The sequence below is a fragment of the Paralichthys olivaceus genome, chromosome 12 (assembly GCF_024713975.1).
Source record: "Paralichthys olivaceus isolate ysfri-2021 chromosome 12, ASM2471397v2, whole genome shotgun sequence".
Classification (NCBI taxonomy): Eukaryota; Metazoa; Chordata; class Actinopteri; order Pleuronectiformes; family Paralichthyidae; genus Paralichthys; species Paralichthys olivaceus.
In genome coordinates this window covers 24,600,382-24,625,447 of record NC_091104.1, presented here as the reverse complement: position 1 = coordinate 24,625,447, position 25,066 = coordinate 24,600,382, and the positions used below count along the sequence as shown (strand labels likewise).

General features: G+C 41.7%; 2 protein-coding genes across 2 annotated transcripts in view; both read right to left on the bottom strand.

The window, feature by feature from the left end:
- Window positions 1-24,858, bottom strand: part of adck1 (aarF domain containing kinase 1) — a 78,080-nt gene extending 53,222 nt beyond the window's left edge. Inside the window, exons 1-3 of the mRNA XM_020084570.2 lie at window positions 24,596-24,858; window positions 22,412-22,551; window positions 20,161-20,244 (exon numbers count right to left, since the gene is read on the bottom strand). Coding sequence (XP_019940129.1) covers window positions 20,161-20,244; window positions 22,412-22,543 — 216 coding nt within the window. The 5' untranslated portion in view covers window positions 22,544-22,551; window positions 24,596-24,858. The remainder of the gene's footprint in view (window positions 1-20,160; window positions 20,245-22,411; window positions 22,552-24,595) is intronic.
- On the bottom strand, window positions 1,281-7,979 carry LOC138412410 (uncharacterized). The gene is made up of 2 exons (XM_069536216.1): window positions 4,023-7,979; window positions 1,281-3,909 (listed from the first exon to the last, which is right to left on the bottom strand). Exon 1 carries the CDS (start codon window positions 6,899-6,901, stop codon window positions 4,082-4,084), a length of 2,820 nt encoding a protein of 939 aa, XP_069392317.1. The 5' UTR covers window positions 6,902-7,979; the 3' UTR covers window positions 1,281-3,909; window positions 4,023-4,081.
- Window positions 24,859-25,066: the final 208 nt, after the last annotated feature.

Genomic DNA, 25,066 nt, shown 5'->3' with positions numbered 1-25,066 from the left:
CATTTTCAACCGCAGTCAGTGTAACATTTTATTAAAATGACACTAGTGTAGAGTACTATTGACGCTATACATGTGTTAGCTATAGTAATTTCAACACTGTAGGGAGTTCAAAGTTAACACTGGTTGAGTGTAAAAACACTAACACTGACACTATACATGTGTTAGCCAGTGTTAATTTTGAACTCCCTACAGTGTTGAAATTACTAGACCTAAGTGTAAAAATATACACTGACACTAGTGTAGAGTACTATTGACACTTCACAAGTGTTGGCCAGTGTTAATTTTGAACTCCCTATAGTGTTGAAATAACTATAGCTGAGTGTAAAAACATTAACACTAGTGTTAGTGTTAAATTAACACTGAGAAGAGTGGACGCATATACACACTTTCTTGGTGTTAAATGTAACACTCTCAGAGTTGATTTAACACTGGCTTTTTTGCTGTGTACAGAGGCAAATAATTCCAGCCCCTTGTATCAACTTTCTAATTATTTAATTTCACTACACAGTGCTAAAGACCATAGGTGGATGTTGAAACATATATGAACAGGCAAATTATTTCAATGGTCTTTCATGCTAAACCTCCTCGACACCACAACAAACCAGTATACTGCAGCATTACTGCAGACACTATCTACATGTCCATATCATGCACCATTTTACCCTCACCCATGAAAAAGACTGCAAGACACTTGAACTCCTTCACTTGGGGCTGCAACTCACTCCCAAGGAAGCTGGACCATTTTCAACAGTGAACCACTTGGATATGCAGACTCTGTTTCCCACAGCTTTTACAATCCGCTGCAAACAACGACAGTAAATGCTGAAGGTCACACCCTGCAAAAGGCACAGATTATTCGGGGGGCCCCAAAACTAGACCACTGAACCTGATTTGTTTCAAGAAAAGGCCAGAAAGTGGGACACCTAAAAAGTAGTAATGCAGATTAGCAATATGTCTGTGAAGATTCTCAGTAATCCAGATCATGGTATCTTCCAAAGTTGTACAAGTGTACGTAGGCAACTGGACTTGCTTGTGTTTCTTGAATATGTTCTGTGTCTCATCCAAGAGGCTTCCAGTTGGGTCATCTATAGCAGTTCTGTGACCGTGGAGATCGAAGTTTTATTTCTCGCTGGATTTGTCATCTATAAAGGTTAAAGAAAAAAAAGAAAAAAAAAGTTGGGGTGCCCCTCACAAAAATGTGGGGACATTTTGTGAAAGCCCTATATCCAAAATGGCTACCATCAGCCAAGCTGGAAATTAACATTTTAATGGTTTGTTCCACAGTGCTGCATAATACATGGTTTCTGAGACTATTTAGTTAAAAAATTCATAAGTGATGTAGATTTATTGATTTGACCCTATTCTTGACCCAAATTCAAGATGGTTTCCAATGTTTGGCTCTTTAAATGTCAATTTTTCAAAATCGTCATAGGGCCTTAATATTAGGCTCAAATGAAAGCTCTGCTCATAATGAGTATGTCAATACTCATACAACATTGTAGGGTCCATTGTTGAGATGATTTTAAATTTCAAAATGCAAACCAACCTTGCCTGTCAAAGCAAAGCAGCCCTAGATCAGGAGGTAAATGGCTAATAAGAAAGCCCTGCACTATTTAGAAGATATGCACTCAGCAAAGTCAGATCTCTATTCACACAAGGAAACATTATTAAAACTTAGATTAGAAGGCCAAGATTATGTGATTCTGGTTATTCCGATTCACACTCCTCCCATAGCATAAGGTTAACTCCCTCTTCAGTCCGAAGATGGGACAGAATCCCATCCGACCCTGAGTATTTGGGAATTAAGTCACCTCCAGAGCCTCCACTGACAGACAGACACATGTAGATTATCCTCCACAAGATATTCTGCCTCATATTCTTCTCAGCCGCTGATGCATGACACATTTATCCGTGCACAACTCTCCGAAGGGGGGAGTACAGCATTCCAGGATAGATTAGCCCCTCCCCTTAATCCAGAGAGACCGGTAGCAGGTGATGCATGTGCCCGGACCTCACAATGTCTTTGCTTTGATTTGCTTGCGTTTACAGCTAAATATATTGGACAAATTTGACCCAGGAAATGGTGATTACAATGTTGGCAATTACTTTAGGGAACTAGATCTCAATCTAATAATGCCAAATGCATCGGAAAGAGAGAAGGTTAAACTTGTGTTGAAACATTTTTTCAGTCACTTCCTTCCAGTGTCACAAATAACTTTGCAGGGCTCCGCCAAGCACTAGTCAAGGAATTATCTTCTTCTGTTGGTGAGATAACATCCATTGTTACAGCATCCCAAATTAAACCTTCCTTTCACAAAGATCCCAGAGATTATTTCAGACATTTAAGAAATGTTTATTTTCAGCTAAAGATGCACCAGGCCTAGAAGAACACCCCACCTTCAAGTCCTTGTTCTTACGTAACCTACATCCATGTATATGCACACATGTCGTACTGATGACACAGCAAGGTAAACCTTCAATGCAGCAGATCAGGAAGATGACACAGGTGGCTTGTGAAACTTCCAAGGCTACAGTAGGTGCAACTGAGCCTCTCAACTCAAACACCAATGTGTCAAATTACATCCACCGCCTCAAAACTTCACCCTCACAACAGACCAAAGGGGGGTGACAAAGGGCAGCATAGGGACACCGCCATGTCAACCAACGGATGTTCCCAGAGATAGGCATTCCCACAGTAGAAGCTGTAGGAGCCCATACTCTGACATTCTGGCCCAGACACTTTAACAACCACTAGACTGCCATGCTGTTCACTTTGTTTGCATGTATCTAACTATTTTCTTTAACCTGGCACCAACACCTAACACACACATCTCCCACTACAGGGGGCCTTTGTCTTCATAGTGGCCAGCCGCCATTTGTAATCTCACTAACTCACTCACTCACACATTCACACACACTGGTCAAGGAAACAAATTAGCTTGTGATAATGAAGTAACCATGCTTTTATTGTTCTCTGTTCAAATCTCATCTAAACCTCTCATAGAACACATGCCTGTATTATATAATAGTAATTTAGCCATATGCAGCATGCTGCTGCTATAGACATTCCACTGAACAGTAGTATGACCTCTTGCAGAACGCATGCCTGCATTCTGTTAACTATGTCAGAGGTCAGCAGCATGCTGCTGCTGCACTTACTGTCATCACAGGATAGTAGTATACCCTTTCACAGGATGCATGCTTGCATTCCTTAGACAACAATTTCAGGTCTGCAGCTTGCTTGCTGCTACACAGATATCATCATTCTAGCTTGATGTTGGTGTTGGGGTTCCATTGTGTTGGGGTTATGCACATGTTCCCTGTTTTATCTCAGCATGCTACTAATCCAGGGAATATCCAAAGAATGGAGCCTTCAGCGCCAATCATAACTGTATCCCCCTGAAATGTGAATTTTGCCAACCTCTACACTGTCAAGAACTCCATATCCTTCAACGGTCCTAGCTATTGATGTGGTAATTTTGGTTATAGTTTTTAATTTAATTACTAATCAGAATTCCAAATTTGTAGTCAGTAATTTCATGAGACTTAATCAATACATTGGCTATCTTTTCCCTTCCTTTGAAGGGTGTATCCCAAATTTAGCTTGAGTCAATTGAAGTTATTATTTAATATGAATATTTTTAATATTAATATCTAGCGGTCCGTTGGGTGCTGTTTGCGAAATCCAGCAAAGTGATCTTGCTGGTTTGTGGCTTCTGTTGTTGTGCATCTAAGGGCAAGAATGTGCTGGGCTGCTCGTGCTGAGGCCCTCTGGTAGTTTCTTGAGTCACTGACTTTTGGAAAGTTTTTGCTGTGTTGTGACCGACTAATGGTGAACAATAGATGGGCCTATACATTTGTAGCCAAAGCCTGACCTCATGTCTCTTTTGTCCTGAATCCAATATGAATCTATGAATGAATGAACAGTTTATTAATAACTCTTTATTGACAACTCATTATTAATAACATCCACACAGTGACCAATAGTAGCCACAAGTTGGGTCCAGGGGCAGATTTCACACCTTACTGTGAAGATATGACGGACTCTGGGAGAATGAGTTCAGGAAGCTCTCCTTTGTCTTCAATCAGATCTAATCTTCTTTTGACTTAAAAGGGATTTGAAAAATCTGCAAACCCTCTTTAAAGCAACTACAGGAGGGAAAGAAGATTTTTTAGCAATTTTATCATGAATCAAATCATCAGATGTTGTATTGGATGCTTCTTTCATCTGAATTGTTGACTTTCCCTTGCGCTTGGGTTTCTCTGGTGCTTTCTTCAGCCTGCATTCAACATTGATGTAAGCAGCAGTTTCTTTACGAACTGAAAGTGACTCATCAAATTCAGTGGAGGATGCTTCTTCAACGAGCATAGTGGACTTTGCCATGCTGGGTTTCACTGGTGATTCCGTCAGTGTGCACTCCTTACTGCTGCAAGTAGCAGTTCCTTCCTGAACTGAATGTGACTCATCCAAATTAGTATTGGATGCTTCTTTCATGTGAATTGTCGACTTTCCCTTGCGCTTGGGTTTCTCTGGTGCTTTCTTCAGCCTGCATTCAGCATTGATGTAAGCAGCAGTTTCTTTACAAACTAAAAGTGACTCATCAAATTTAGTAGAGGGTGCTCCTTCAATGAGCATAGTGGACTTTGCCATGCTGGGTTTCACTGGTGATTCCGTCAGTGTGCACTCCTTACTGCTGCAAGTAGCAGTTCCTTCCTGAACTGAATGTGACTCATCCAAGTTAGTATTGGATGCTTCTTTCATGTGAATTGTCGACTTTCCCTTGCGCTTGGGTTTCTCTGGTGCTTTCTTCAGCCTGCATTCAGCATTGATGTAAGCAGCAGTTTCTTTACGAACTAAAAGTGACTCATCAAATTTAGTAGAGGATGCTCCTTCAATGAGCATAGTGGACTTTGCCATGCTGGGTTTCACTGGTGATTCCGTCAGTCTGCACTCCTTACTGCTGCAAGTAGCAGTTCCTTCCTGAACTGAATGTGGTTCATCCAAGTTAGTATTGGATGCTTCTTTCATGTGAATTGTCGACTTTCCCTTGCGCTTTGGTTTCTCTGGTGCTTTCTTCAGCCTGCATTCAGCATTGTTGTAAGCAGCAGTTTCTTTACGAACTGAAAGTGACTCATCAGATGTTGTATTGGATGCTTCTTTCATGTAAATTGTCGACTTTCCCTTGCGCTTGGGTTTCTCTGGTGCTTTCTTCAGCCTGCATTCAGCATTGATGTAAGCAGCAGTTTCTTTACGAACTAAAAGTGACTCATCAAATTTAGTAGAGGATGCTCCTTCAATGAGCATAGTGGACTTTGCCATGCTGGGTTTCACTGGTGATTCCCTCAGTCTGCACTCCTTACTGCTGCAAGTAGCAGTTCCTTCCTGAACTGAATGTGACTCATCCAAGTTAGTATTGGATACTTCTTTCATGTGAATTGTTGACTTTCCCTTGCGCTTGGGTTTCTCTGGTGCTTTCTTCAGCCTGCATTCAACATTGATGTAAGCAGCAGTTTCATTACGAACTGAAAGTGACTCATCAAATTCAGTGGAGGATGCATCTTCAACGAGCATAGTGGACTTTGCCATGCTGGGTTTCACTGGTGATTCCGTCAGTGTGCACTCCTTACTGCTGAAAGTAGCAGTTCCTTCCTGAACTGAATGTGACTCATCCAAATTAGTATTGGATGCTTCTTTCATGTGAATTGTCGACTTTCCCTTGCGCTTGGGTTTCTCTGGTGCTTTCTTCAGCCTGCATTCAGCATTGATGTAAGCAGCAGTTTCTTTACGAACTAAAAGTGACTCATCAAATTTAGTAGAGGGTGCTCCTTCAATGAGCATAGTGGACTTTGCCATGCTGGGTTTCACTGGTGATTCCGTCAGTGTGCACTCCTTACTGCTGCAAGTAGCAGTTCCTTCCTGAACTGAATGTGACTCATCCATGTTAGTATTGGATGCTTCTTTCATGTGAATTGTCGACTTTCCCTTGCGCTTGGGTTTCTCTGGTGCTTTCTTCAGCCTGCATTCAGCATTGATGTAAGCAGCAGTTTCTTTACGAACTAAAAGTGACTCATCAAATTTAGTAGAGGATGCTCCTTCAATGAGCATAGTGGACTTTGCCATGCTGGGTTTCACTGGTGATTCCCTCAGTCTGCACTCCTTACTGCTGCAAGTAGCAGTTCCTTCCTGAACTGAATGTGGTTCATCCAAGTTAGTATTGGATGCTTCTTTCATGTGAATTGTCGACTTTCCCTTGCGCTTGGGTTTCTCTGGTGCTTTCTTCAGCCTGCATTCAACATTGATGTAAGCAGCAGTTTCTTTACGAACTGAAAGTGACTCATCAAATTCAGTGGAGGATGCTTCTTCAACGAGCATAGTGGACTTTGCCATGCTGGGTTTCACTGGTGATTCCGTCAGTCTGCACTCCTTACTGCTGCAAGTAGCAGTTCCTTCCTGAACTGAATGTGACTCATCCAAGTTAGTATTGGATGCTTCTTTCATGTGAATTGTCGACTTTCCCTTGCGCTTGGGTTTCTCTGGTGCTTTCTTCAGCCTGCATTCAGCATTGTTGTAAGCAGCAGTTTCTTTATGATCTGAAAGTGACTCATCAGATGTTGTATTGGATGCTTCTTTCTTGTGAAATGTCGACTTTCCCTTGCGCTTGGGTTTCTCTGGTGCTTTATTCAGCCTGCATTCAGCATTGATGTAAGCAGCAGTTTCTTTACGAACTGAAAGTGACTCATCACATTTAGTAGAGGATGCTCCTTCAATGAGCATAGTGGACTTTGCCATGCTGGGTTTCACTGGTGATTCTGTCAGTCTGCACTCCTTACTGCTGCAAGTAGCAGTTTGTTCCTGAACTGAATGTGGTTCATCCAAGTTAGTATTGGATGCTTCTTTCATGTGAATTGTTGACTTTCTTTACATCTCCTTCTCCTTGGCTTATACTTCAAAGGACCTTAAATTACCTTCATTTTGCCTTTGAAGTTATATATTGTCATTGAAGTTTGCCATTGAAGTTTGCCATTGAAGTTTGCCATTGAAGTTTGCCATTGAAGTTTTGATGGTGAGATCCCCTCAATTGGTTTGTTTTGTTTGTTGCCCAGGTTTCTACCTCCCTATCCTTGTCTTGTGTTTTCCCTTCCCCTAGTCTTTCTTGTCTGTCTCTCTCCCTGTGTGTTTTCCTTGAACTGGGCGGGGCCTCCTGTTGACTATCTGCACAGCTGAGCTTTATCTCCTCGTCAACTCCACCTCTCTTTAGTCTATAAAACCCCATCTTTCCTGTCGTTGCCAGATCGTCTGTTCACCAGTGTGAACCAGCTTCTCAGTGTCATCTTGTTTTTTCAACCTCATCTGCTCCAGCCTCAGCCTCTCAGCTCCACTGATCACCACCGGCCTGCCTTCCTTCTGGTCTCCACTACCTGCCCCACCCCACTCCAGCTCCAACCAATTGAGCAATTAACCATCTTTCTACCACCAGAAGCAAATTATAACACTGAGACTAATTCACACTTTCTGTATATTAAATGTTGAATAAAATGTCATTTGTTGGTGACATGGAAGTATCAATGGATTATTTTTTATATTTTTGTCTATGTCAAATGGCAAATGATTTTACTGTACAATACGTTATCTTTATGTGGTGACATGGAACTTTCTATGTGGGACCTGAGTTTACCCTGCATCACCATTTATGCAAGGACACGTGCTTCTATGAAATCCCTTGATTGAAAAATGTCTTTCACACCTCTTATAATTAAAAACCTCTCTGTGGCAGTCGACCATACCACGGGGCTCTCACCACGACAGCCAGAGACGAACCAGTCAAACCATTCAGACTTTCGCATTTTATCTTGCTTTATTAAATAAAAACCAAAGTCACAAAACACTTAACTTAAAGGGTCCAGCACTTTCTGCTGGACGTCTAGCTTCGCAGCTCAGTCTCTTCCCCAGTGTGTGTCTGAGGCAGCTCCGCTGCTGCCTTTTCATGCATGACGGTCAATCAGCTTTCACAGCTCTCACCTGCACTGACTGATCCTCAATGGTGCAGCCCCTTCACCTCCACACTCTCTCACCAAGTGAGAAGATGTTTTACCTGAATATATATATATATATATATATATATCGTCCTCTACCTGCAGGCTTGAACAGTACTTGTTTTTGATCAATGTTAGCATGGAAAAACCGCATTCACACAGGTATGTTGCTGTGAATGGGATGAGAACCTGCAGTGCTTATTTGGAGAGATGGGCCAACTCGGTCTCCAAAGACAGCCAGAAGTGCCCAAGTGACACTTCACTCATCTTTTTTTTCAAATCAATATTAGAGTTCAGTTCAATGAGGGCCTCTTCCTCTTGCACGATTTTGAAAAAAATTGACATTTAAAGAGTCAAACATTTGAGGGTCAAAAATAGGTAAAATCAATAAATCTATACCATTTTTGAATTTTTGACCCAAATAGTCTCAGGAACTATGTATTATGCAGCACTGTGGGCCAAACCATTAAAAAGTTAATTTCCAGCTGGGCTGACGGTAGCCATTTTGAATATAGGGCTCTCACAAAATTTCCCCACATTTTTGTGAGGGGCACCCCAGCTATTTTTTTTTTCTTTAACCTTATAGATGACAAATCCAGTGAGAAATGAACCTTCGCTCTCCATGGTCACAGGACTGCTAGAGATGACCCAACTATTCTTCAGTTCTAAATGACTAATGGGAGGTTTCAGGTATTTAACCTCTGTGGGTCTATACCTTTATTGAGAGTCGTTAAAGATAGATGGATGCATTTTATCGATCCCAAATTGGGAAATTATTGTGTTACAGAAGCATGGCAAGGGCATTGCACATAGAGCGGAAAACTAGGCTCAATACAAGAGTATTAATAATTATTATTATCATACAAGTTATTGCAGTAGTAATCAGAGAGTTGCATTGTGGACAGTCTGTTGGTGTCACTGGTGCACTCCACCAGCAGACCACAGCAAAGTACAGTGCACTGGCTACGACAGATTGATAGATTTCCAACATCTTGCTGCACACGTTGAAAGATCTCAGCTTCCTCAGGAAATAGAGTGTGCTCATCTCTTTCTTGCACACAGTGTGAGTGTTGGCTTTCCAATTCGGTCAACATCCACAATGGCTATGAAATTGTCCTCTTCCTCCTGAAGTTGATCACTATCACTCTGGTCTTGGCCACATTTAGAAGCAGATGATTTCTACCAGCCCACTCCACAATACTGTCCACCAGCGCTCTGTACTCATCCTCTCTCCCATCACCAGACCACTGCAGAGTCATCAGACAACTTCTGCAAGTGGCATGATTAAGAGTTGCACAATGCGAAGAGGAAGAGTGACAGTCCCCTGCGGAGCTCCTGTAGAACACATTTCAGACAGAACACTGCCCTGATGGAAAAATTGGGGTCTGCCTGTCAGATAGTCACAAATCCAGGAGACGGCAGATGTGTCTACCCCCATTGCTTGCAGATTGCCCCTCAAAAGCACTTGCTCGAGGGTGTTGAACACACTGGTAAAATCAAAGAATGTGATTCTCACAGTGCGACTAGTTTGATCCCGATGTGAGTGGGCTTGCTGCAGCAGGTAGATCATTGCAGCAATCACTCCCAGAAAAGGCTGGTAGGCGAACTGTAGAGAGTCCAGCCATGATTTAATCTGTGGTCTGAGGTGGGCCAGGACCAGCCTTTCTAGTAGATTCATCAAATGAGATGAGATGGCAACAGGTCAATTGTTGAGGCCAGATAGAGTCTTCTTCTTGGGGACTGGAACTAGAAAGGACGTTCTCCACACACTGTCTTTAACCCAGTTATGTATCTCATTATAGTCCACACATCCCTCACATTCTTCTGCTGGAGTCTTTGCACTACCTCAACTTCCCCCTCAAATCATGTTGTATGGTCCTCAATTATTCTCTGCCCCCAAACGTGAAGGCGGGTGTCAGCAATATCAGGTTGTGGTCTGATCTACAGAGTGGGGGGAGGCACTGTATGCATCCAGAGTATATGCATACAGAAGGTCCAGTGTTTTGCTGTCTCTTGTGGGGGCGTTAACATACTGATAAAATGAAGATTACGTTTTTGTGGCATCATTAAAGTCTCCAGTGATTGATACAAAAGCATTGGGATGTTGAGTTAGAACACTTGCAACAGTGGAGTGAATGGTGTCGCTAGCTACAGTCGCATCAGCTGATGGAGGAATGCAAACAGCGACAGTGATGGTGGACGTGAACTCTATTGGCAAATAAAATGGGCACATTCCCACTGCTAGCAGTTCAATGTCAGGGCAACAGAGATGTTACTTTGCATTTATGTCCGGGATTACACCATCTTTCACTCACATACAGTGCAATCACTCCCTCCTTCTTCTTACCGCTCTGTATAATGTCCCTGTCTGGCCGAAAAGTAGTGAAGCCGGGTAACACCGTGCTGTGGTGCAGGAAATCCGAATGCAGCCATGTCTCCTTGAAACACAACAAGCTACACTCAAGATATTCCCTTTGGGGAACTATACATCAGGGAAACAAAACAACCACTACATAGAAGGACAACACAACACAGGATAACCATTTCCTCAGGCCAGGACTCAGCAGTGTACTAACACTTGAATGACAAGGGACATTCTTTCGAGGATGGTAATGTGCATATTTTGGAGGATTGAGAGAAGCCATCTTTGTCTACGTGGAAAAAAAATGTCACTTGACAGAGGAGGTGTTTCAAGACACCAACTTTCAGTCACTTACAAAGCTGTCATAATTTCTCTCCCCAAAGCTTAACACCTAACCACACCCCAACTCCAGTGACGTTAAGACTCATACAATAGCATGGTGTGTCCACAGTTTAAGCCCAATTGATGCTGCTGCATTGAAGCTATGCAGCCTATGCATGTACGTGTACCCTACGCAGAGCCCTACACCATACCCTGATGTGCATCTCCCCAAAAAGTAACTACACATTAAGGTGATGCAGACCACATCACATTTCCAGGAGAATCACTGTCATTTTTTAATTCAGTTGCAGCTCTTTAAGAAAAAGGTATTGCTCTTCAACATCTTTCATCTCCAAGTCAAACACGATCCACTTAGTAACACACAACATTGTTCTGAAGTAAACAGAGACACCAGACAATTTGTAAATAAGCAGACCAGACTAGACACTCAACACCAGCATAAAAAAACTCTACCAACACTAGTGTTATGGCTGTGCCGTGTTGTCATGGTACCAACATTTTGGTTTCCAGTACCAGTGCCAACAGGTATTTTGATACTTTTCAATACTTTTCCAAATAAAAAGAGAACACAACAAATGTCATTATTTAATTTACTTTAATAGAAAATCTTTAACATTATGCATCAGTAATTAAAATAAAATACCACAAAGACAGGCTTACATTTTTTCTAGCACTACTTTTGTGGAGAGTGAAGGGGGCTGGCGTTGCTTGCTTTTAGCACTTAATGTGGCTTTTTTTTCATGGGTATATCAATTATTACCTGTCGTTCTCTGAACTCCTTGTGCAGGTCTGGGTGCTTTTCCTTCAAGTGTCTTGTCAAGTTGGAAGTGTTTCCATCCTTGGCCTCACATGTTTTGTAACACCGTTTGCACAGCGGCACATCGGTGTTAATGGCTTCACCGTGCTCATTGTTTTCAAGCCAAACTAATTCCATGTAGCACTTTGCGCACCTGGTTTATCTACGAGTTGCGGCTTGGTGATGGTTGCAGCAACTGCCATTCTCTCTCTGCTCCTGTCTCCCTCTCTCTCTTTCTCTCCTTTATCTCTCTCTGTCGCCAGACTCCTGCTCCGTTTTCTGCTCCGCGCTGCTCGCTCACTCGCTCGCCTGCTTGGCCCGGCTTGCTCGCTTCGACTCAAATTACAACGCGGTGATGTCAACAGCGACGTAAAAGAAAAAAAGTGCCGGTCTTATCCAAGCGCTGTATAGTACCATTTTAAATGCATCAGTACCCCAGTACCAATTTAGTACCGGTATACCGAACAAGCCTAAGCGCAACTCATACACACTGACCACAACTGTGAATGCTCAGCCCTCTGTGTAGGCTACGTGCGTAGAAACACAAACAAGTCCAGTTGCCTATGTACAATTGTACAACCTCTGAAGCCAGATTAACAATAAGTATTGTGATGATGTTGCAACTAATAGAAAGGTGAACATTTTACAATCATGACACTGATTGACCTGAGGTCTGAGAACAGTCAAAATGTAACTTTTCAACTGTTTTCCAACATTTTCAAACATGTCTGTCAGCAAATCTGCTGAAAATGTAGAACTCAGTCACATTAGCTGACACTGGGAGGATGTTTCCACTGGTGAGTAGTCGCTAATCAGGCAGAGACTTTGATTTTCTCTCCCACTGTATTTTCATATTACTATGACAACCTCAGACACATTCACAAAAATAGGGGTAGAGACAACTCTTTATCTCTAACCTTGGGGTGGTGCTGAAGGAGAATCTGTATGATGCTGTGCAGATGTGCCGAGTGAATCAGCGTTTTGTTCTCTCTTTCATCTCAGCCATAAAAAGCCACCTTCAAAATGGCTGCTTCCCCAAATCAGCTCCACGCTCCTGCCTTCTTCTCATGCAGCTGAGAAAGCAAGGGGATCATTAGACATCAGTATCTGTTTGTCCTCTCTGTCGCCATTTCATAATCTCCCCCCTCTCCTCCCCTTATCCTCCTCTTTTCACCCTGATCTGTAAAATAACCTTGTGACTCCTAGTGTACCGGCATCTCCTAATGAGGCTGCTTTCAATCTGCCTCACAAACCAAGACTAAATCAATTTCTTTGTACACCATCACAGCCAGTGCCAAAAATACTGATGTTCAAATGCATGATGTACCAAACAAGGTAAATACCAGCATTCAGTGCTGAAGTGGATTGTATGGAAAATGTATATCTTAATGTAAATGTATGATAAATGAATACCGGTATAGTGATCAAACCAACCTGAGAAAAGTTGAGACTAATATGGAGAAGATTAGTTCATAAAATTGAAGTAAGGACACAATTCTACTTCCTGTGTTTTTTTAATTTTTTAATAGAAAGCATTATAGAGTCACTAGCCACACCCAAGTCCATCAAAAGTAGTGCTTTGTGGCAGGGCACTGAGATGGGTTCTGTAAAAAGACATAAGTTCTGTCTGGGAGAGATACCAATTACTGAATTTTGATATTTAGAGTTATTATATATAAAGTTCATCTCTGCGGTATTACTTTCCTTTCAACCTTGCCCATAAGCCTCTGCTGGGGCCATCATGCATTATTCAAATAAGCTAAGTAAGCTTCATTTAATTTCCAAGTCATCTGTTGGCATGTCTTGTGATGTGATACTAAAAATTGAGAAGTCTAAACATAAGAGGGGAAAGAGAAAGATGCATTTAGAATTGCACAATCAGTCCAGAGATAAGGACCCATCTTCATCACCCAGAGCTCTGTCATATTTTTTTTTGGTTTCTGTTGGTTTGGTTTTAATTCCTCTCAATCCTTTGTTTTCTAATCTGTCTCATCAGTGCGGGACTACAGAGGGTGTCTGCAAAAAAAAAAAAGACTGAGACAGAACAAAGTAGAATTTGTAAGTAAGTAATAAACAGTGGAGACAGGATGTATGATAATGTCCATTAGAAGGGATATGTCTGTGTTTGTTTGTGACGGTAGGAACTGAAATTGTAGGAATGCTATAGGTTTTGTGTGACTCATAAGTATGCAGACAACGGTTTCAGAGAGCCGCATTGTTGTGCTCTGTGGAAATGAAAAACTACAGTTATCAGTGGATTCATCTCCACTGTATGATTCTTAAGCAAATATCCAGCAAGAACAATATGTGCTGTTCACTGGAGTGCCAGAAGCTGCATGGGAACTGTACAATATTGTACCTCCTAAAGTACCTGAGATTTTATTGTGATTGAGAAGCATGTATGAGTTCATATCATTACTTTTGTTGTCCCACATCTTGTGAAATGACTGGATTAAGTTGATATTTGGAGGCTTGGATTATGCTTCTATCTGTAAAAGGCCATGTTTGAAGTCTTGCTTGATGGATGTTTTTTCACACTCGCTCAGATATTGTCTGCCACTAAGGATCGACATCAACAACTGTTTTGCATTGTTCACTTTTAAATGCAGATGATGCAGGCTATAGCTCACCTCAATATGAAGCTCAAATAAAATAACTTTTGTACAATATGACTAAAATCTTTACCTCCAAAGATCTCACAGCTTGTCAGTCTTTTTTTTTCTGTGGCAAGTCCTTCTCTCAATATTAAAGAGATATGGATTTAAACATGTTGGGAGGTATTGGATGAGGTATGGGTGAAAGAGTCGGATTGGATCTATGTCCACTCAGTGGTAGATATATCTATATATAGATATATAGATATATTCATGTTAAATTTGCTCACCAGCTGTGCCTTTGTGGGACCAAACAATGTAGAATTGTTCCTTTTGTCTCTGCTCCCTGTAATAAGTGCAAGTCGAGGCTTGGGTCATCTTTTCTGGTCTTCCCGAAGCTCAGGAGTATTTGGGTTGACATTTTCAATTTGTAAAGTGGCATATGCAGCAGACAGCTAATCCAGGCTCTGTGATATAGGCTTGCTCCAACTACACGAGGATGCTACCCATGAATTACAACTAACCCTCATGTGTGGTACTGTCCTGGCATAAAGGGTTATCCAGAGAGAGTGGAGAGTTTCTCCTCTCTTTAAAAATGGCTAAATCACATAGGGCCTTGTCTATGCCTTGAATACAGTTAGTACACTGTCCAATGGGCACCCTTCTTCTGTGTCTTAAGGTCTGGGGTCCTTTATTGAGCAAATTGAAAAGGGTAATGGGAAACTAATCATGTGGAACTATTGTGCTTTGATATGATAGGGTATTAGTATTTTAGTCTTTATATTAGTTCTTCCTCAACTTCATATGGGTTTTGTTCCCCATCTTTATTCAAGCATGTGGTTTTTCACATTTTGTAATGCTGTCATTCAAAACCTTGCACTCACACCCAAATATACCCCATTTGTACTTAGATTCTCTGCATTCCTGGTTCACTTCAGTTCTTCTCGCGCTCATGCTGCTTCTGTGCACACATCTATTCATGGGTTTCTCCACTGCTCTTGAATTTCTTTGTGTAACTAGTGTGTAAAAATCCCTAATACAATAAAATGCCAGATGTAGTGTTAACCAGTTAAAACGTCCTGCCCTTATTGTGGGTGTGTTAGCTTTATGTCCTTGAGAGTTCCATACCAGGTTCATGCACTCTCACCCTCCATGGCTTACACCAGCTTCCCATCATAGTGCTTTACAGAAAAAAACAATGAGATTAAAGTATTAAATTGTTTTTGTACATGGAAATATATAGTAACGTAGAATAATCACTATTTCCAGTAAAACAGGGTTAGGGTTAGGGTGCATATTAAAATATAAATAAATTGTAGGTGAAAATGTTCAGTTTTATTAATTAATCTTCTTTCTAACTAAATCAATTGTTCTTTTTTATTAGAAGAAGTACCAACAATTATGTTGGTTTCAGAACATCTATCTGCAAGAAAGTTGTCAGTAATCTCATTCAGCCAGAACGAAAAGTAAAGCTTAAGCAGAGCTCAAAATCCCTCAGCAAAAATGTTTCAATGAGTCAACAACACAATATGATTCTGGACTCAACATGAGTGGAAACAGGACAAGGCGTTTGTCATCCAATCACAAGGGGTCAGTGTATAGGTCTAAATGCACCAAATATGTACACAAAGCATCCTGATATCTCACCACTCAAACCACATTCAGAGGAGGTCTGGTAAAGTGTTGAGCATGACCAGCGTTCAATGAACACATTCATATTTTTTTTGTGAATGCTGAACTGAACAAATCAGTTGACAAATGATGAATGTGAAAGTGTTTTACGACACCAGGCCTTCATGAAATACCAGGAGCGAGCATAAATGTGTGTGCTCCCAGACTCTTCAGACTGGCAGCACACACACAGGCCCCGGGGACCCACCCCAACTCAGTCACACAACGACACACAAAGTGAGATAAGAGGAGCAGAGCTCATTAACATAAACAAGCCAGTAAGTTACCTTGTTGAAGAACAGTGGCAACAACAGTGAAAATACAGAGATTCCACCACAGGCCATAGCAGCACAGTGATCAGAAGGTTATTTTGTACCATGCTAGAGTTCCCTGTGGCCTCCTCCACTCTCCTGCTGCCCTGCACTCACTTTAACTAAAAAACATTCTTCACTAGCCATTAGGACCTGATCAGTAGATGAAGTTCACTAAGCGTTTGTTTGATCCGCTCCAGAGTTTATGAGGCTGCATTTAAAAGTCATGAAAAATGAGTTGTCAACATTTTGTGCTCAGTACAACACAAGATGTGACATGAACAACAGGACTCAGAGTTAAAGTGACTAGAATAATCTGGATTCATGATCCCACACTATTGATTAATAACTAAATACATGATCGTCACATTTTAATCTAAATCATAACCATCCCACCAAAATGAGAACAAATGAACATGAACTAGTTCATTGTCATCCTGTTTAACTGGACTTTAACTAGTTATTTTTAAGTGTAAACTGGCACAACACTGGTCTGGTATGCACGTGGCTACATTTGTTTCGCTGTGTAAACACATATCCATACTGGGCCATATATGAAGTACCACCTACTCAGCTGAATACCTGGTCCACTAGATATTTTTACACTCCTCTGTGACCATATTGATTTGTTTGAAGTCACCGCCACAATATCGACACCCATATAAAATATAAAACATTTGGTCTTTAGGAACAGAAATTATGATTATTTGCATATAACATGGGCAAGTGAGATCACATCACAATTGATCATAGGAGCCAGTGTGAGTGTCTCACATGAAGCCAGTGCTTCATTGTAAGTCAACAGCTTTGGATGATGACAAAACCAAACTTGTTGTCAAGATACCAACATTTTGGTTTCAATACCGATACCAAGTTGTGAATTCCGATGCTGATACTTTTTCGATACATTTTGTAAAAAAAAAAAAATAGAGAGTCAGTAGCACCCGAATTCTGTCACAAAAAGTGGGTTCGAAAAATGAGGGTGATGAATTTATAGCAGAGGGTTTAATTAGTTGATGAGGAAACCTGTAGTGCACAGGCTAATCCTGGCTTTGAGCTCCATCACCATGAAATGCCAGACTTATTCTCATTATTTCAATAAAATTGTAGCTTATCTGTTAAGTGTTTTCTAGTTTGTTTGTATTCATGCATGTAGGCTATATATAATTTGGATCATGTGACAGCTGCTGCAATGAGAGAGAAACAAATGCATGTCTACATGGAGGCACTGCAGGCTCACCTGCGTGAAGCGGAAGCAAAGCGTTGCACACACAGGAAATATATACCGCTCGTATTTAAACACTCACACCTGGAGCTGACCCACCGCTGTTCAGAGGTGCTCTTCTCTCACCCTAACACTTCCTGTATGATAACCTTTTCAAAATAAAATCACTCTAGCATTTCTGTTGACTAAATGTATCCATTTATTCTGGTTTTTATTGTGAAATAGGAAGATGCACAGCTTCATACTTTATATCACTGGCATTTATTTGAGTAATGGACTAATTTCAAACAGGGGAATACTGTAGTTACACCAGAAACCCCACAAAGGCTGTAGTTATATTAAAAGTTAATGTGATGAGCAGTAAGCTCTCTCTCTCTCTCTCACACTCACATTTACTCATTAATGGTAATTTTCAGTATAAACCCTGTGTAAAACAGCTCTGGCAGTAGCAGCACATATACCAAATATACCAGTCACTGCTAGACCACACCAATGACGGCCTGCACACAAGTCAGTAAAATAAAAAAGTAATCAGCAAAGAAAGAACAGTGTAAAGTACACAAGGAAATGCTGACACTGAATCACGATGAAGACAGGATGACAATTACACTTTTCTTAATAATATCTGTTGTACCAGATCAGTTTGAGCCAGAGTTTACAGATGAGAAAACAGCAGACAGCCACTACATCACCGGATCAACAAGAAAAGATGACAGCTGCTGGTGTAAGTAAGCACATGACAGAGTGCTCCTGCTTCAATGAATGGGACGTTTTGTAACTGCTGCTGGAAGAGGAACTCTTGCGTAACCAATACACTTCATCATTCTCAATTATTTTGACTTAAAATATGAACATTTCCCAAAGACACAGGCTAACATCCAGGCTACCAGAGCGGAGTAAAAACATAGAGGAAAACCCAAATGCATAAGCTTTTTAAATAGAAAACTGTCAAACATACATCAGATCGGCTCATTCTTAGTCGACTCAAGTGTTTGCTCTTGCACTCATTACATAGGGGTTTTGGTGTATTGTGCAGCCACGGTGTGTTTCTGAAGGGGACAAAAAAAATGTCCATCTGTTCTCTCATTGCAGGTCATGTTCCTCTGCTCATTTGGCAGACTTCAGAGTTCTCCCGTGCTTGTTCTGCGATACACTCTAATTGGCTGTGAATGGCCCCTCAGTTCACTCTGGGCAGCCTTTGATGAGCCTGGAAGAGTGGCTGCCTAAGTGGCCTTTGAGTGAAGCTTTTCATGAGAGTCTGAAAGCAGCTTGGCTGCGCCGCTACGAGACGAACACGGGGTGACACACGCAAAAAACAAGGACGGTGAGATGCGGAAACAAGAGCTCATTAACTGTGCAGTCATATGTGTCCCTTAGGACAAGAAACAAACACACAGCTGGAGGTTGAAGGGCACTGACACGATGACTTCATTTGACACAAAGGCTTTTTATATTATGCCATTTTAAAGCCTGCAGTCACAATCTAGTATAATTTAATATAATTCAACAGCCGTGAAATAAATCCTACCCTCATCAAGGTTCTGTTTGTGGCATAGAGGTGGTTATTTTACACATGAAGACTCACCCCAGATCTCTAAATTGTTACAAATAGTGTGTCTGCACTGGAGGGTTCAGCAGTGATTAGTTACAACAACAACAAAAAAGTGTCGTAACACCCACACATCAGATCCTTAGTATTTAACATGTACAAATAGAAACAGCAAAATATTGATTAATATTTCAGCCTGCCCAAATATTTACATTTTGCGTTCGTTCACAATCATCCTCTCTGCATGCAGCATCCCACAACAGGTCCGTCGCTCACAGTGAGGCAAACTTCTAACACGATACAGGTGAATCCCAGAGCCAAGTCCTTTCAACCAGACTGCATTCCATTCGGCCACTACTTCCGTTTGCAATGGTAGCAGTCAGCCAGGAGAGCAGCTTCACGCTATGTTAGGAGTATTTCCTAACGATGACCAGGGCCCACAATTTCACCTACCTAGACTGTGTGGAAATTGTGTACTTTCACATCGCAAATGATGATTAAAGGGATGGAAGTGTCAGTCATACAGGTAAGATGTGATGGACATCTGCTCTTATTTTGTCATTTCATAATGAATCAATACCTGTAATCAAGTCTAGATTTAGCTTTAATCATTTCAGTAAACGGTTTGTCCCTGTCAGTGATCTGTTGTTTCTCTTTACAGACAGAAAAATCATGCTGCAGGAAGAATCACCAGCATAAAGAAGCTAAACACGTGTGGAGTCACTGTACTGTCGCCTCACCTCTATGACTTCATAATAATTAGGTGGCATGCCTCCTCTCTGTATTAAATCAGCAGCATGCATTAATTCTAATCAGCATGTGTAGCCAGGCTTGACCAGTGGGGCCCGGGGGGCTGAACAGGGTGTCTGTGTGTGCCTCACACACACACACACACATGCGCACACACAGGGCCAGCCAAGCTGAACCATGCTCTTCAAGGTTCGCTGCAGCAGGAGCACTTTTTGTCAGAGCAGGTGGTCTCTGACCTTTGCAGTAGCGGTCTCCAGAGTGAACCTGACTGAGCTGTGGCCTTTAAACAAACACCAGCACAAATCACTCAATGTACATCAACTGGCATTTACTGTTATTACCTTTTCCCCTACGAGAGGGATTTCTCGTTCAAATATGATCCTGTTTAGTGAATTTGAAGTCAATGTCAGGGTAAACGACTCCTTTCACCTTGTAGTGCTGTGTGAATCACGCCAATAATGGTTGCATCTGAATCTCTGCTTTGATTTAGTTCACTATGAAAAAAACATAGTAAGTGATTATCTACCTTGGACTTGAGCGCCCAGTATTCATCTGTGCCGTGTTCCACATGTTTGAAAGCAGTCAGGTAGTCGTAGCTGATAACCACCGTCTGCAAAAAAAACACAACACGTAGAGAACATCATAAAATGTGAAAAAGCAAATACACTGTAAGTCTCAATGTGGAATGATACAGAAATGATCAGCTGTATGGTTAGGATACGGATGGGGTGAGTTCCAAAAGGGCTGAGTGGCAGTGTAGAGAATTGGGGGCCGTGTTACAGTGTTGTGCAACAAGATATCCAGTCACCTGTATGAAGCTAGTTTCAACTGTAAGCTGATTCCAGTGAGAATTGTAAAAACATTTAAAAGTCACACACACAATGCAGTAAGCTTCTGGAAAATGGTGAGCAGTTATGTATAATAAGAAGATTATGAAAGACATCTATCACACCCAGAGTCTCTATCATGAAGTAAATTCTATTTAGACTAGCTCTCTATTGATACTTGCTTCAGTTGGCCCATCACTTGTGTTTCTGAATAACTGGTATCACGACGCTGGTAAGGGAAAACAAAGCTTTCTGTAGCACTGAGTTACTGTGAGGTGTGGTGCAGCAGGCAGAGGCAGGACGGAATGTATTAATTCTGCTGCGGAGATCACATATTCCAGTTTTCAGCACATCGTGTGCAGCTTGTGGTAAAAACCTGGATATTTGGAATCAACGTAAAATAAGAGACCATGGTGAAACAGCTACACTTAAACTGGTCTTACTGCTTTCAATATGGTTATTCTGTTGAATGAAGCTTAAACTGAATAATTGAAAACATATACTAAGGCAGATTGATATATGAGCTCCATATTTAAGACAAACACAAAGAGTAATGCACAAGGCCTGGATTAGGGCAGCCACATGATTTTTGCCATGATGAAGTGAGACAATTAATACTTCCTGCCACCATACTTCTACTTGGAAAGGTCAATACTATGTTGATCTCTCCACTTCAAGCAGAACTTCCCTTATTAGATTACAGTGGCATCGGAAAATGATTTATTGCAAGGTTAAACATCCAACCCATCCATTGGAAATTGCAGGGGGGCTGGAGCCAATCCCAGGCGACATTAGGCGAGAGGCGGGGTACACCACGGATAGGTCGCCAGGCTTAAGACAGTGCTGACATGAAGACAAACAACCAGTCCACCACGTGTAATATTGGATTCACCAATTAACCTGTATGTCATTGGACTGTTGGAGGAGGCCACAGTGAGGTTTAACTCCTAAATGTAAAACAGAGCAAGGAGCTAGAAACAGTCAACATTAAAAAAATCTAAATATTAAACAAAACGCTACAGTTGTTAGAGTCAGATCAGCTGATTGTTCGCCGCCAACATGACAAGGTGAAGTGTATCCCGAGATGTCACAGAGAAGCTGACCTTTCACCTTTTGGATTAAAATTGCATTACCTCATCATTTCATCCTATAAAACATTTGTGGGAAGTGAAGCCATGTTTAGCATATGGACTCATGAGAAATGGTTGAAAATTGGTTCAGGGAGGTCACCGGGACCTTGACCTTTAACCTCTGGCCTCAGCTCATCCTAGGTCAATTTTTATAAATAGGCTATTAATGAACATTTACTTTCATAAAAAAAATAAGTTTCTTTCTTTCTACATGAAAATAATTCAGTATATGTCCATGTACAGTGGATCTATGGGCACCTGTTCTATGAGGGGCAATTTGGGGTTCAGTATCTTGCCCAAGGACAATTTGGCATGCCGATGGGGAAGACTGGGATCGAATCGCTGACCTTCTGGTTAGAGGATGGCCACTTTACCCCCTCAGTCACAGCCGCCTGTTTAGTGGATCTGACCTTCTAAGAAGAAACATGTATGACAAGTGTCAGTGAGGCCTTCAGCCAATCAGGGCAGAGTTGTGTCGTCGTGTGGAAATTGCTGTGTTTTGTTTGATTTTTGGATCCTTTGTCTCTGTCAGGAGGATCCTGAAGTATTTGTGTTCTGACCTGATGGTCAGGCTGTTGACAGGTTTTGATCTGATCCTCTGAAATTAACATGATCCTGAGCAGGTCAGTTATGCAGTGCAGATTACCATGGTGATCTTAAAACGAATCCACTACTCCTGCTTCATGATACAGGTCCCACGGTGGGGAAATTCATATCAAGCATCAAGGCAAAAAACATTAAGCATCTAAACTGTAAAGGTGCATCAAATCCACAATCTCCAAATCAAGACTGTTGGGGCAGAGGTTATGAAGTGACTCACAGTGGCAGCGGCTCGTCCGAAGCGGATGATACTCAGGTCATTGAGGTCCAGCTGTCTGCTGTACAGATAAAACCCAGACGAGGCAAATGCCACAGTAGCCAGAGAGGAGACTTTGAGGAGTCGACCAGCCATCTGAGGCACTGCAGGGAAAACAACAAGAGACTGCAAGTTAACAAAGTGTTTAAGAGTTTATTATGCAATGTTTCATGCACAGAAAACATGACTATTTCCCCTACTGTGGTGGTCAAGCTTTCAGACCTCTAAATTGTTTTAATAACAAATTCCTCTACTAAATGAAAGTGAATCATCTCCTCCTAATGTTCATTGTAACGTCAACATCAAAATACACAGGATGGATGCGGAACTCAGGCATCATGCTGGTTTGAGTGTCAACCAGCAACAGTGAACACTGTTGCACAAAGCTCTTGCCTCTTTTTACTAAGATTCCAACATACAGTTGGAGGTTACAGACATACTGCTCAAAATAGAGAGAAATACTTACTGTTTATTGTTTTAATACAAGTGGATAGAAATCTAGTGATGGCAGAGCCTCATTTCCCAGATCTGTAACTACGGGGATTCATGGATGCATCTTGAAGGGAATCGACTATATTGCTGTCACTAATACCATGACATATTTCACAATGAAACATCTGCATGTCGCAGCTACTATATCTGTAAGGCCGCGTGAACAGAGACATCAGTCCAGTCTTGGTGTTCATACGGAAGTTCCAAAGTGAAAGTGCCAATCAAGATAAATCAAATGATTTAGTTTACAGTTTTCAAATGTTAAAAAAGGAACAGTGTGGAAACAGTGTTATCCACCTACACTGCTAGGTAGCTATTGTAGTTGACTGTCTAATTATAGTTTAATAAAATGTATTTTCCCACATGCACCTTAAACAATGTATTATTAGAATTAGTATTATTAACTGGTACAGCTATTGTTAACTCTCATATATGGGAAGCACAGGCTGCACATGGAGATTTTGCATTTAGGTTTGTGGAAAACATCATGTGCATGGTCTGATGCTATGCTACGACAAGTTACTGTATGTGCACACTGTGATCCTGCAACAATGATTCTGTTACTGTCCGTGATAACAGCACATCTGTAATACTGCTGAAAACATTAAGAGGCTGAAAAGCTTCCTGTTTGTGTTTAGAGACGCTCTCATCCTCTGTAATTTAATGATTCCTAAAGGTTCAGTGTGTAAGATTTAGTTGAAAGGGATCTATTGGCAGATACTGAATGTTAAATAATCGCAGTGATGTTTTTTTTCTAGTGTGTTTTCATCTAAATTGTATGAATTGTTGCTTTCTTTACCCTAGAATGAACCCTTTATATCTAAATACTTTATATGTACATCAGGAGCAGGTCCTCTCTACGGAGGCTGGCATGCTTTTTCACACTAGCCCAAACTGGACAAACTAAAGATCTTTTGAGTTTTTATGACAACTGAAGTCGACCACAGGCTATATTTCACGATGAGAAATAAATTAATGCAGTGATGAAACAAATACCCTAACTTTATTTTACAGCGATTACATAGTTTCCCATAATTCCTCACTGGCATCTACCAGTCTCCAAACCCAAACTGAGGAGCTGCCATCACTGACGCACCACAACCCTTTGAAGGAACGTCCCTTTAAACAAGGTGAACATGTTATTAAACCCGGCAGTAGTTTGTTCACAGAGCAGCCACGTTGAGGTGAAACAGGAGGTAAACACTGGTGTCACTGGTCTCTGTTCTATTGAGATACATCTTTGTTTCACGTGGGCTGCACCACCTGTGTATACCTGTTGTTCCCTGTCGAACAGGCTGCTGGGAAAGGTTCTGTTGGGGCAGATGCACGTGTAATGTGCTCACATTACACAATAACACAGTGTGGACATCACCAAAGCCACGTTTCAAGTCGACAGTTCTCCCAAAACGGCCCAACTGTGGATCCCAGACCCAGAGTCGCTTCTCCTGTCTCCTCTCTTATGTGACAACTGCGACCCTGCAGGACTGAGGGAGCCTGAGGGAGGAGCAGGTCGCTGGAGCAGGTCGCTGGAGAGCTGCTTCCAGGTTTCAGTCTCACGCTGAAGCTCGTTTGACAACACGTAGATTTAGTAATGACAGACACAACGTCCCAGGACACACGGTCACACGTCTCCACACCGACAGGAAGCTCACTCACCAGTGTCTCCAGCACACGCGCTGCCTGTCGTTCACTCGCCGGTTCTGTTTTGACCTCTTCGTCGGTTTTCGACGTGGACGCGAGGGATTCTGGGTAACGTAGTGCCACGGGGTGGGGGGGGACGAAGGTCGCCGTGTGAACGTGAACCACCTCACCCGCACAACACGGCGATACACGTGGAGACAGCCTCCAGGATGTCCATCACTGAGGTCGAGGTGTAGTTGTCGCAGCGAAGACGTGTTCTTTCATTGCCGCCGTTGATCAGAGTCAAAACTACAGAGCGGGCGACGACGATGACGTGTTTAACACGCGCCACACGGCGATCAGCTGTTCACAGACTGTATCTACATAATGTGTATATGTGTGAATGATTATTGTGTCATTATTGTTCGTAAAACGAGACTGTATTTACGGTCGACGCTTCAAATAGATAGGAATATTTTTTTTAAGGTGATTTTGAAAAAATACCAA